General features: G+C 47.3%; 1 protein-coding gene and 1 pseudogene across 2 annotated transcripts in view; one reads left to right on the forward strand and one right to left on the reverse strand.

The window, feature by feature from the left end:
• The first annotated feature begins 1938 nt into the window (after positions 1-1938).
• Positions 1939-8253, forward strand: LOC144673471 (uncharacterized; annotated as a pseudogene). The gene is made up of 2 exons (XR_013574315.1): positions 1939-1981; positions 6825-8253. The product of XR_013574315.1 is annotated as an uncharacterized LOC144673471 (transcript).
• A 2922-nt stretch (positions 8254-11175) lies between these two features.
• Positions 11176-13596, reverse strand: part of LOC144673478 (uncharacterized) — a 78462-nt gene continuing 76041 nt past the window's right edge. Inside the window, exon 7 of the mRNA XM_078535298.1 lies at positions 11176-12248. Within this exon, the coding sequence (XP_078391424.1) occupies positions 11567-12248 (682 nt within the window). The 3' untranslated portion in view covers positions 11176-11566. The remainder of the gene's footprint in view (positions 12249-13596) is intronic.

Below are 13596 nucleotides of genomic sequence, written 5' to 3' on the forward strand. Positions count from 1 at the left end.
ATGGGCTGAGGTAGATCTCCTTGGCCGTGTTCTGCTCCAGTGGCATCTGGAGGTTCACGTAGAGAGCGGGTTTTGAGATGACCTTTGCTGGAGAAGCTTCTCCAAAACTCACCCCCTCTGGGGTGTTGCTGTTCCCGGCTTCCTGGAGCTGGGGTGCGATGATTGCCTCACTGCTCCCAGATTCCAGGGGCTGTGGTGCACTGGCCTCCTCAGGTTGCAGGCAAAGTTGGGGTGCGCTGGTCTCCTTGTTGTCTCCAATTTTCTGGAGCTCGGGTGTCTCGTCCTCCAACGCCCTGGAGCTTTGCCGCCTCTTCTGTCGGTGCCGCTCTGGCACTTCATCATCCGAAGAGCTGCTGCCCTTGTCATCCGTGTCGGATGGGAGACGCCTCTTGCCGCTTCTCTGGGAAATGCCTTTGCTTCTTCTTCGCTCCCTCTTACTTTTCTTGTTCTTCACCGTCCGCCACTCCCCCTGCTGCTTTTCCACTGCTGCCTCCTCCTCCATTGATTCCTGAGGACTGGGAGGTTCAGGGGGTAGTGCTGTTGATTGGCTCTCTGTTGCCTCAATCTCTTTCTCCACCTTGTCTCTCTCTGTGTCCTCCTTTGTCCCGTTGAGCTCCCTGGGGGCCTTGGTGGTTGGAGTGACACGGAACCTTTCTTCTGCTTCCCCCTGGTCGGCTTTGGCTGCCTGTGCGTAAGTACGGCAGCGTTTGGGGCAGGTCCTGTAGAGGTGACTTGCCTCGCCACACAGGTTGTAGCACTTGGCCTGTTTGCAGTCTTTTGTCTGGTGCCCTTCCTGTTTGCAGATCTTGCAGAGGGAGGCGCTGCAGTTGGCCGCCACATGGCCAGCCTTGCCGCATGAGCGACAATGCTTGGGTTGCCCAGCGTAGACCAGGTAGCCACGGTTTCCCCCGATTGCGAAACTGGAAGGAGGGTGGAAAATGGCTCCCTTACCATCGGTCTTTAGCGTGACCTTAAACAGGCGTTTGCCCGTCCAGATCCCCAAGTCGTCTCGAATCTCGGTGCCGCTCCCCACCTTATCGAAGTACCTGGTGAGGAAGGTGACCACGTCGGCGACAGGGACGAAGGGGTTGTACACATGCACCATCACCTCACGTTCCCGTTGCAACGGCAGAGAAAAGTGCGGCTCCGCCGTCAGGATCTTCATCTCCGGCAGGTCTCTCTTCTCCTCGAACACCCTCAGGAGCCGGACGCAGTCTGCCACCCGCTTGAACGTGACGTCAAAATAACCCCCTTTGCGGGAGTCGTGCAGGGTGAAGATCTCCGTAGCTTGGAAGCCGCACGCCTTCAACAGGATCCTCCTGGTGAAGAAGCCCCGATCCATAGGTGATCCTCCTTCGCTGTGGTTCACCGTGACTCGGACGGTGATAGGTAATCCACGGTATGGATTTGGATTGCGATTGGTTATCGCCCTTCCATCCCGACCTTGCCTTGGCAGGACCATGGTGTCGCCCCTGCAACACTACACTTGATCTTAGCCAAAAGGCTAACCTGTCCTAACTCTTCTGCCAGTTCACTTATTGGAAACAGGGACTCTCCTTGTTTTAATGTTAACACTCCATGTCTCCCCAGTTATTCATTTAAGTCAGCCCATGAATTGTTTGAGCATTGTTTCATCATGTTCCCACATTTCATTAACAAATGTTGAAACGTATGCTTCACACCCATAGGGTTTCATCTGTTTAAAGCCACAAACAAAGGTCCAGTTTTCTCCTGGAGGTTGAGACAAATCAGCTTTCAAAATGATGCAGAGTTTCAGCCAATGAGGGACATCCGGATTCAGCCCCGCCCCTCATTCACTCCGATTGGTTGGAGGATCACACGCTCACGGTCGGACCTCCAGCTCCGCCCCCTCTTCCTATTGGTCCGGAGTTTCCGTCAATCCATCGGGCACTGTGATCTGGAGCATGCGCAGTGTTTGTAATGGCGGTGAACAGAGGATTGTTTGTCGGATCCACAGAAGGTAAGATAAAGAGCGGAGTGGAGGGAAAAATAGAGCCGGTGGGTGGACGGGGAGGGTTTGTAAGCACTCTATGCGGCTCTGAACCCAAAATAAGAAACTATCTGCGGGGCGAAGGCTGCGGGATCGCGTCTCCAGCAAAAGGCCCGGGTTAACGGCCGCCATCTTGAGCGGGGTTAATGTACAACAGGGCGCATGCGCGGTAATTCCTGTCCCTGTCAGCAGGAGGGGAGAATGTTGTGCATTTCTATCCTGGACTGACGGGGATGGATTTTGGAAACTCCTTTTACAGGGGATTAGAAGGGGAGGATTTACGCACAACAAACTCAAAGCAAATATCACATTAAGATCTGACTCGAGTCACTCGATTCATCAGGACCTGGATATTATCAGTATTTGAGTTTAAGCATTGAGTTCCAGGTCATTAACACTCAATGTGTGAAATTTCTTCCTCACATTCCCCCTGTAGATCTTACCTTAAATCTGTGTCTGTGATACTTTTATGATTAGCTAATAACTTATGTTTTTTTCATTCATTCACAGGGATGTGGGCTTTGCTGGATGGGCCAGCATTTATTGCCCATCCCTAGTTGCCTTTGAGAAGGTGGTGGTGAGCTGCCTTCTTGAACCGCTGCAGTCCATGTGCTATCGGTACACCCACAGTGCTGTTAGGAAGGGAGTTCCAGGATTTTGACCCAGTGACAGTGAAGGAACGGCGATATTTTTCCAAGTCAGGATGGTGAGTGACTTGGAAAGGAAATTCCAGGTGGTGGTGTTCCCATCTACCTGCTGCCCTTGTCCTTCCAGATGGTACCGGCCATGTTTGGAAGGTGCTGTCTAAGGAACCCTGGTGAATTCCTGCAGTGCATCTTGTAGATGGGGTACACACTGCTGCTACTGTGCATCGGTGGTGGAGGGAGTGAATGTTTATGAATATGGTGCCAGTCAAGTGGACTACTTTGTCCTGGACCGTGTCAGGCTTCTTGAGTGTTGTGGGAGCTGCACTCATCCAGGCAAGTGGGGAACATTCCATCACACTCCTGACTTGTGTCTTGTATATGGTGGACAGACTATGGGGAGTCAGGAGGTGACTTACTCACTACAGGATTCCTAGCCTCTGACCTGCTGTTGTAGCCATTATTTTTATATGGCTAGTCCAGTTCTGTTTCTGGTCAAGAGCAATCCTCAGGATGTTGATAGCAGGGGATTCAGTGATGGTAATGCCATTGAATGTCAGGGGGCGATGGTCAGATTCTCTCTTGCTGGAGGTGGTCATTGCCTGATACTTGTGTGGCTCGAATGTTACTTGCCACTTTTCAGCCCAAGCCTGGATATTGTCCAGGTCTTGCTGCATTTGGACGTGGGCTGCATCAATATGTGAGGAGTCACAAATGGTGCTGAACATTGTGCAATCTTCAGCGAACATCCCCACTTCTGACCTTATGATGGAAGGAAGATCATTGATGAAGCAGCTGAAGATGGTTGGGCCTAGGACACTACCCTGAAGAATTCCTGCAGTGATGTCCTGGAGCTGAGATGATTGATCTCCAACAACCACAACCACATTCCTTTGTGCTAGGTATGACTCTAACCAGTGGAGAGTTTTCCCCCCGATTCCCATTGACTCCAGTTTTGCTAGGGCTCCTTGATGCCACATTTGGTCAAATGCTGCCATGATACAGTCACTCTCATCTCACCTCCAGAGTTCAGCTCTTTTGTCCATGTTTCCACCAAAGCTGTAATGGGGTCAGGAGCCGAGTGGCCCTGATGGAACCCAAACTTGGCATCAGTGAGCAGGTTATTGTTAAGCAAGTACCGCTTGATAACACTGTTGATGACCCCTTCCATCACTTTACTGATAATCGAGAATAGACTGATGGGGTGGTAATTGGCCAGGTTGGATTTATCCTGCTTTTTGTGTACAGGACATACCTGGGCAATTTTTCACATTGCTGGGTCGATGCCAGTGTTGTAGCTGTACTGGAACAGCCTGGCTAAGGGCGAGGCAAGTTCTGGAGCACAAGTCTTCAGTACAATTGCTGGAATATTGTCAGGGCCCCATAGCTTTTGCACTATCCAGTGCCTTCAGCTGTGGAGTGAATCAAATTTGCTGAACACTGGCATCTGTGATGCTGGGGACCTCCGGAGGGGGCCGAGATGGATCATCCACTCGGCACTTCTGGCTGAAGATTGTGGCAAATGCTTCAACCTTATCTTTTATAACTTTTTATAAACTTTTGCATCTCTATCAGATTTCCCCTCAACCTCCTTTGCTGCAAGGAGAACAACCCCAGTTTCTCCAACCTAACATTGTTACTAAAATCCCTCATCCCTGGAACCATTCTGGTAAATCTCCTCTGCACCCTCTCAAGGACCCTCACATCCTTCATTATGTGTGGTGATCACTGGTTTGCACAGACCCAGATGTTCAGTGTTCGTGTCTGTGATGTCATCACGCACCGACAATTGATCAGTGACATCACCCCCACTCCCCGGGTATTTCATCAACTGGGAGATTTTTCTCTGACTCCAGTGTTTCTGATATCTTTCCAGCTGCAAGCTCCAGCAGGAGATTTTAATATTGAAAACTGAAATTGGTTCAGAGGTGAGTATTTTTGACCATTCCTCTACAATTTAGAGCTTTTAGTGCTATTCCCTGTTATCTGTGAGAGGTTCCATGGCTCTGAGGCTGGTGTGGCTCCTTTACTGTGGATCTGAATCCATGTCCACCCATTGCTCTGTTTCACCTCTGCCCTCCCTGATCACCTCCCTGCCATTGTCTAACTTCCTCTGTCTCTAATAATGGGTGTGTTTTAGTTATGTTCAACATTTTACTGTTACTTCTACCAACTGCGTCTAAATGAGGTTTCCACCACTGCCCATCACCCGATCATGTGCTGCTGGCTTTCCAGCTTTATCTTCCCATAGTATGTTTCATGGTCAGGAATTGTTTTTCCTGCACTGTCGTCCATTTCTCTTCTGTTTCTGAGTTTATATTGACCATCAAATTCTGCAGCATTTTTACTTCCCATAGTTCATTCTGCACACCCTGAAACACTAACTCTTTTTCTCTCCCCACAGTTACTGCCTGACCTGCTGAGAATTTCCATCATTTTCTCTTTTTGTTTCAGATTTCCAGTAGCTGCAGTATTTTGCTATTATTTTATTGCAGGCGTTGTGCACAGAACTGAATCTGGAAACACAGACGGACCAGTTAAGAGCCGGTTTGTTGCAGGGTTGACATTGATGGCTGAAGTTGGTCCCTGGCCTCCAGTGTTGGTCCTTTTTCATTGAGTCATAGAATCATTGAATGGTTACAATACAGCCAGAGGCCATTTAGCCTATCATGCCCATGCTGGCTCTCTGTAAGAGCAAGAGTTAGTCCCACTCCCTGACCTTTCACTAACAAGACTAGCAGCAGATATTACCCATCCCCACTTACCTGTGGAGAAGATGATGTTTGACCTTCTTGAACCACTGCAGTCTGTGTGGTGAAGGTGCTCCCACAATGTTACAGGCTATTCACCCAGTGATGATGAAGGAACAGTGATATATGCTGAAATCAACAACAACAATGTGTATTTATATAGTGCCTTTCATGTAATAGAACATTCCAATGTGTGTTCACAGGAGTGTTATACAGCAACATTTGACACGAAACCCACATAAGGAGATGTTAGGGCATTTGACCAATAGTTTGGTCAAACAGATAGTTTTTAAGGAGTCTCTTAAAGGAGGAAAGTGAGGTAGAGAGACAGAGAGGTTTAGGGAGGAAATTCCACAGCTTTTGGCTTTGGCAGTTCGACCACCAAAGGTGGAGCAATTAAAATCGGGAATGTTCAGGATGTCAGAATCAGTGGAGCGCAGATATCTCAGAGGGTTGTGAGGCTGGAGGAGATTACACAGATAGGGAGGGGCCATGGAGGTAATTGAAAATAAGGATGAGGAATTTAAAATTTAGGTGCTTCTTAACCCAGAGCCTTTGTAGGTCAGTGAGCACAGGGCTGATGGGTGAACAAGGCTTGGTGCGAGTAAGCACACGGACAGCAGCGTTTTGGGTGATCTCAAGATTACAGAGAGGTTGAATGTAGGAGGCCGGTCAGGATTGTTAAGTCTAGAGGTGACAAAAGAATGGATGAGAGTTTCAGGAAAGGATGAGCAGTGAGTCGGGCAGTGTCGGGCGATGTTACTGAGTTGGGAATGGGCGGCCTTGGTGATGATGCATATATGTGGTTTGAAGCTAATTTTTGGGTGAACTATGACCCAGTGGTTGTGAACAGACTGGTTTGGCCCCAGACAGTTACCAGGGAGAGGGATGGAGTCGGTGGCCAGGAAGTGGAGTTTGTAGTGGGAACTGAAGACAATGGCTTTGGTCTTCCCAATACTTAAGTGGAGGAAATTTCTGTTTGTCCAGTACTGGATGTCAGACAAATCAGGATGGTGTGTGAGTTGAAAGGGAACTTGGAGGTGATGGTGTTCACACACACCTCCCAGCCTGGCCCTTCTAGGTGGTGGAGGTTCAGAGTTTTGATTTTCTGTCAAAATTCTGGTTGAGTTGTAATCCCTCTTTTTCAACCCTTCCCTCTCCCACCCCGACCCTTCTCTCTCTTCCTGTCTTCTCCCATCTAGGCCGGTGCCTTGTGTAGGCCCAGACTGGGTGGCAGGTTCCCTTCCCTGAAAGACATAAATGAACCAGTTGGGTTTTTATGACAATCCAGCAGTTTTCATGGTCACTTTTTCCTGGTGCCGGCCCCACTAATTACCAGATTCATTCAGCTCAATTTCACAACCTGTTTTTGTGGGTTCTCTCTCACTCCCTTTTCTCTGTTTTAAATCAATTTCACAGGGTATTAGAAGGGGAGGATTTGCAGTTGGGAAACTGAAACCAAACATCACATCAGGATCTGACAGAGTTGCCCAGCTTATCGTCACCCAAATATCATCGGAAGTTGAACATGGAAGGAAAAAGCACCGTTCACAGTGGGGAGAAACCGTACACGTGTTCTGTGTGTGGACGAGGCTTCAACCGATCATCTAATCTGTTGAAACATAAATGCAGTCAGAACAGGGAGAAACCGTGGAAATGTGGGGACTGTGGGAAGGGATTTAATTACCCATCAGAGCTGGAAAATCATCAACGAATTCACACTGGGGAGAGGCCGTTCACCTGCCCTGAGTGTAGGAAAGGATTTACTTGTTCGTCCAGCCTGCTGAAACATTGGCGAGTTCACACTGGGGAGAGGCCGTTCACCTGCTCCGAGTGTGGGAAGGGATTTGCTCGCTCATCCACCCTGCTGACACACCAGCGAGTTCACACTGACGAGAGACCTTTCAAATGCCCAGACTGCGGGAAGTGCTTTAAAAGTCCCCGGGAACTGACTGCCCATCAACGTGTTCACACTGACGAGAGGCCATTCAGGTGCTCTCACTGTGGGACTGGGTTCAAGACATTATTTAACCTCACTGTACACCAGCGAATTCACACTGGGGAGAGCCCATTCACCTGCTCCAAGTGTGGGAAGGGATTTGCTAACAGATCCACCCTGCTGAATCACCAGAGTATTCACACTGACGAGAGACCTTTCAAATGTCCAGACTGTGGGAAGTGCTTTAAAAGTTCCGGGGACCTGATGATCCATCAACGTGTTCACACCGATGAGAGACCGTTCAGGTGCTCTCACTGTGGGACTGGGTTCAGACAATCATCTCAACTCAGTGTACACCAGCGAATTCACAATGGGGAGAGACTATTCACCTGCTCAGAGTGTGGGATGGGATTCACTCGCTTATCCATCCTGTTGACACACCAGCGCACTCACACTGGGGAGAGGCCATTCACCTGCTCAGAGTGTGGGAGGGGATTCACAACCACATCCTCCCTGCTGAGACACCGGCGAGTTCACACTGGGGAGAGGCCATTCAGCTGCCCCGAGTGTGGGAGGGGATTCACAACCACATCCTCCCTGCTGAGACACCGGCGAGTTCACACTGGGAGAGGCCATTCACCTGCCCCGAGTGTGGGAGGGGATTCATAACCTCATCCAAACTGCTGAAACATCAGCGAGTTCACAAGTGATTGGGTTTTTCTGTTAATCACATCCAGGACTGAACTGTGTCCATTTGGTCTGTTTCTGCTGATGTTAATAAACTCGAGTCCAATTGTAGGGGTTAATATTCTGGATAAAGTCAAATAAATCAGCTTTGTGTTAAACTTGCATCGTGTTGAGTCTTTCTAATATCTCTAACACAAATTAGTTCCTTTTGAAGTGCTCTCCCTCTCCTCTGTCTCCTTCATCCACACCTCCAACAACAAGTGTGAGGAGCTCATAGATCGTCTTTGTCACTACGATTGAGACAATCCGATCAGCTGCTTTCCTCTTTCCACTGGCCCACTGGGCCAAACTCTTTCTAAAGCTCCCCCCTGCCCCTTGCCCTGAACCTGTTTTTCTCCCTCTTGCTCTCTCAGAGCTCATCTTGTCAATGAGACCTGCCTTCTGCTGCCTTGACCCTATTCTCACGAAACTGCTGACCATCCATTTTCTCCAGGTTAGCTGATATTGTTAATGGTTCTTTCTCTTATCTGTCCCTCTTGCCTTAAAATCCACCACCATCACCCTCCTGAGAAGAAACAAACCTTTATCCCACCATCTTTACAAACTACCACCCCATCTCCAAACTCCCTTTTCTCTACAAAGTCCTTGAACTTGGTGTCTCCCAAGAATCTATCCTTGGCCCCTCCTATTTCTCATCTACCCGCTGCCACTAGGCAACATCATCCAAAAGCACCATGTTAGTTTTCACATGTACACTGACAACGCCCAGCTCTACCTCACCACCATCCCTCTTCATTCCTCCACTGTTACTAAATTATCAAACTGCTTATCCGACACCAAGTACTGAATGAGCAGGAATTTTCTCCAATCAAAATTTGGGAAAACCAAAGCCATTGTCTTCAGTCACCACTTCGAATTGTCAAGGAACTATCAGATTTTTTCTGATATTATTGTGGGATATTGTAAAGCAAGCTTATGGTTCAGTGTGTGTGGCTAATTTAATTAACTAAAGACAATTAGACTGCAAGTTTTAAATTATCAAAGGAGTGAGGTGTAAAAGAAGCATTTGAAATGGGGATGAGTGAGCTGGAATGAGGTCTCAGTGGATAAGGTGTGAAGGTAATTTACATGTTTAGATAAAGAAGGAGTTGTTTGATTTTCAAAGGGATGGTGTAATGTCTACAACTGCCAAGATAAGTCAGGCAAAGTGATTGCATTTGTTTTTCCCAAAAGTGCTGGCCATAATAACAACATGAAAGATTTTTGTATTCTGGGAAAAGTAACTTCAAAAGAGAAACAATGGGATTTACAAATCAAAAGGTATAACATATATTTAAAGAAGGATGGAAGGTTGTGTGTGGTATGGCCATGTGAGATCTTGAAAGGCGCAACATGTGAAACAGACTTGGAGGGTGGGGGGTTGGGGGTGGGGGGGAGCCTCTAGCTACCCTTCAGAAGTTTGCTGTTCCAGTAACCAAGGTTGTGTTAAAAGCTTTTGGAATTCCACTGTTGAGTGGGTGCTTGTGGTAATAGTATTGAATGTCTTTATAAATTGGGAATCTATTTGGGCTGTTGCCTTAAAGGAAGTGTGTAGTTGGTAGTCTGGTTAAGTATGAATTTTGCGAAATGCTATAAGATTAAGTAACTGTTTAACCGTGATTTTGTGTGTGTGTGTTTAAGTTTTTTCTTCTTTTTGTTAATAAATACCTTAAATTAATCTTTAAAATCTCTGAAGGTGGCCGTGGACTCTTTACTTCTGACTTCAGTGCACAAGCCTTCTTGTAATAAATGCAAATAGCAAAATCATTGTGATAACGTTGTCAAGTTTTCTTGTGGATTTGATCAGCCTGGCAAATTCCATTCTATAACTGCAGTGTCCATCCCTCTCCCTGTGAACTGTTGGAGGCTCAACCACACTGTTCACAATCTTGGTGTCAGATTTAACCCCAAGATAAGTTTCTGACCACATATCCACACCATCACTAACACCAGATATTTTAATCTCCATAATGTCGCCTGTCTCCACCCCACCCCAGCTCATATGGGACACTTGCCTTTATTAACTGAGACACAGAATATAAGAGCAAGGAGGTTATGTTGGAGTGTATACAATGTGAGTTAGGCCACAGCTGGAGTGCTGTGTGCAATTCTGGTCACCAAACTCTCGGAAGGATGTGATTGCACTGGAGAGGGTGCAGAGGGGATTCACCAGGATGTTGCCTGGGCTGGAGCGTTTCAGCTATGAAGAGAGACTGGATAGGCAAGGGTTGTTTTCCTTCGAGCAGAGAAGGCTGAGGGGGGACCTGATAGAGGTGTACAAAATTATGAGGGGCATAGATCGGGTAGATAGGAAGAAACATTTCCCCTTAGCGGTGGTGTCAATAACAAGGGGGCATAGATTTAAAATAAAGGGCAGGGGGTTTAGATGGGATTTGAGGAACCAGCAAGATCCCACAAGCAATCTGATAATGAGCAGATAATCTGTATTTGTGATGTTGATTTGAGTGTGGAAGGGGACGTGTAAAGAGCTGGTCATTGTATAGAGATGTGAACCAAGGAAATGGTACCTGTGTGTAATAGTGACACAGCCTTGTGTTCACACTCAGAATACACAGATATCCTTGTGGTTATGGTTTGAACAGGGCCAGATGATGAATGTGGTGACCAAATTAAATATAAATATCTCCAGTGTAGCTGCAGCTTCTTAGATCAGAGCTGGGGAGAAGAGAGCTCCGAATCCACTGCATTATCTTCCCATGGAGAGGTTGTGCAGTCAGTACTTTAGTGGGAATAGTGTCAATGGAGCAGGAGGTGTGTCTCATGGACAATATGAGCTCTGAGACGGCACGAGGGGAGCTGGGAGAGAAACTAGAGGAAGATGTGAGTTCAGAGCTCGGTATAAGGGGAACGTTAGGAGAGGTTTGGCCCAGTAGGTTAGGGGAAGGGAGGGAAGCAACAGAGGCAGCTGGTTGGATTGTCTCAATTTTAGTGACAAAGAAGACCATGAGCTGCTCCTCCATGAGCACTTGTTGGGGGTGAGGATGGAGGAGACAGGGGAGAGGGAGAGCAATTCAAAAGGAGCTAACACGTTAGAGATATTAAAATGACTCAACATATTGTATAATTTAAAACAGAGCTGATTTATTTAACTTTTATCCAGAATATTAATCCCTATAACTGGGCTGGAGTTCATTTACATCAGCAGAAATAAACTAGGAACGTAGTTCAGTTCTAAGTGTGATTAACAGAAAAATTCAAGCACTATAAGTTTTTTTACTTATTCGTTCATGGGATGTGGGTGTCGCTGGTGTCACTGGATGGGCCAGCATTTATTGCCCATCCCTAATTGCCCTTGAGAAGGTGCTGGTGAGCTGCTTTCTTGAATCACTGCAATCCATGTGGGATAGGTACACGCACAGTGCTGTTAGGAAAGGGGTTCCAGGATTTTCTTCCAGTGACAGTGAAGGAATGGCGATAATAGTTCCAAGTCAGGATGGCATGGGGCTTGGTGGAGAACATGAAGATGGTGGCGTTCTCATGCATCTTTGTGAACTCGCTGGTGTCTCAGCAGGGTGGATGAGTGAGCAAACCCCTTCTGACATACAGTGCAGGTGAATGGCCTCTCCCCAGTGTGAACTCGCTGGTGCTCCAGCTGGTTGGATAATGTAGTGAATCCCTTTCCACACAAGGAGCAGGTGAACGGCCTCTCACCAGTATGAATGCGCTGGTGTGTCAGCAGGTTGGCTAACTGAGTGAATCCCTTCCCACACTCGGAGCAGGTGAATGGCCTCTCTCCAGTGTGAACTCGCTGGTGTACAGTGAGGTCAGATAATTGCCTGAACCCAGTATGGCACCGAGAGCACCTGAATGGCCTCTCATCAGTGTGAATACGTTGATGGCGCATCAGTTCACCAGAACTTTTATAGCACTTCCCACAGTCTGGGCATTTAAAAGGTTTCTCATCAGAGTGAACTCGCTGGTGAGCCAACAGGTTACATGACAGAGTGAATCCCTTCCCACACTCGGAGCAGGCGAACAGCTTCTCCCCGGTGTGACTGCGCCGATGAGATTCCAGCTGAACTGGAAAATTGAATCCTTTCCCACAGTCCTCACATTTACAGGGTTTCTCCTCAGTGTGACTGCGCTTGTGTCTCGACAGGTCAGATGATCGGTTGAAGCCTCGTCCACACACAGAACACGTGTATGGTTTCTCCCAACTGTGAACGGTGTTTTTTCTTCCATGTTCAAAATCCGACAATATTCAGGTTACGATAAATTGTGCAACTCTGTTAGATCCTGAAGTGATGTTGGGTTTGAATTTCCTGACTGTAAATTCTTCCCCTCCAATACCCTGTGAAATTGACTTAAAACAGAGAAAAGGGAGTGAGCAAGAGAACCCACAAAGACACAAAGGCAGATTGTGAAATTGAGCTGAATGAATCTGGTAATTTGTGGGGCTGGCACTAGGGAAAAGTGACCATGAAAACTGCTGGATTGTCATAAAAACCCAACTGGTTCACTAATGTCCTTCAGGGAAAGGGATCCACCATCTCATCTGGATCTGGACTCTGGCTTCTAAGGGAGAACAGGCAGACTTTGAGATGTGGGAGCATTAGGGGGCAAAGGAGAGGGATTTTATATATCCACAACTCAACCTAAACTTTGACAGAAACTTCCAAACCCTCAACTTCTACCATCTGGAAGAACCAGAGAAGCAGGTGTATATGAGAACCATCACTTCCAAGTTCCCCTCCAAGTTGAAACTGTCCTGACTTGTCTGACTCCTAGTACTGGATGAACAGAAATTTCCTCCAGTTAAATATCATGAAGACCAAAGACATTGTCTTCAGTCCCCGCTCTAAACTATTCCATAGCCACTGACTTCATTCCGCTCCCTGGAAACTGTCCCAGGCTGGACAAGACTGGGCACAATCTCAGTGTCATGTTTCCCCCCAGCTGATCGCCTGACCACAGAACACCGCCTATTTCCACCTCAGCAATCTCACCTGCTTTTCCCCTGAGTCAGCTAATCTGCTTCTGCAACTCTCATCCATTCCACTCCCTAAATTTGAATATTCTAATTCATCCCACATTCAACCTCTCTGTAAAGCTGAGATCATCCAAAACTCTGCTTCCCTTCACTACTCTACTCACTGAGCTACTTAGGCTTCAGGTTGAGCAGTGCTTCAAATCTTAAAACTTTCATCTGTTTCCAAATCTCTCCAAAGCTTTGCCCACACCTGTTTCTGTCATCTCCTCCAGCCCCACAGCCCTCTGAGATCTCTGTGCTCATCTAATTCCGGTCTCTTAAGCAACCCCATTTTCAGTTCCTTCAGTGTTTGTGGCTGGGCCAAAGGCAAAAACTCACAATATCCCTCATGAAATCTCTCTACCTCTGTAACTTACTTTCCTCATTAAGACACTCCTTCAAACCTACCTCTTTGACCAAACTTTTGACTTTCTTCCCTGATATCGCTGTGTGTCTCGGTGTCAGATGTTGCTTTGTAAAACTCCCATAAAACACCCTGGAATGTTTGATTACATCAAAGGTGCTATATAAATGAA

Source organism: Cetorhinus maximus, unplaced genomic scaffold (genome assembly GCF_964194155.1).
Source record: "Cetorhinus maximus unplaced genomic scaffold, sCetMax3.hap1.1 HAP1_SCAFFOLD_368, whole genome shotgun sequence".
In the NCBI taxonomy this organism is placed as follows: domain Eukaryota; kingdom Metazoa; phylum Chordata; class Chondrichthyes; order Lamniformes; family Cetorhinidae; genus Cetorhinus; species Cetorhinus maximus.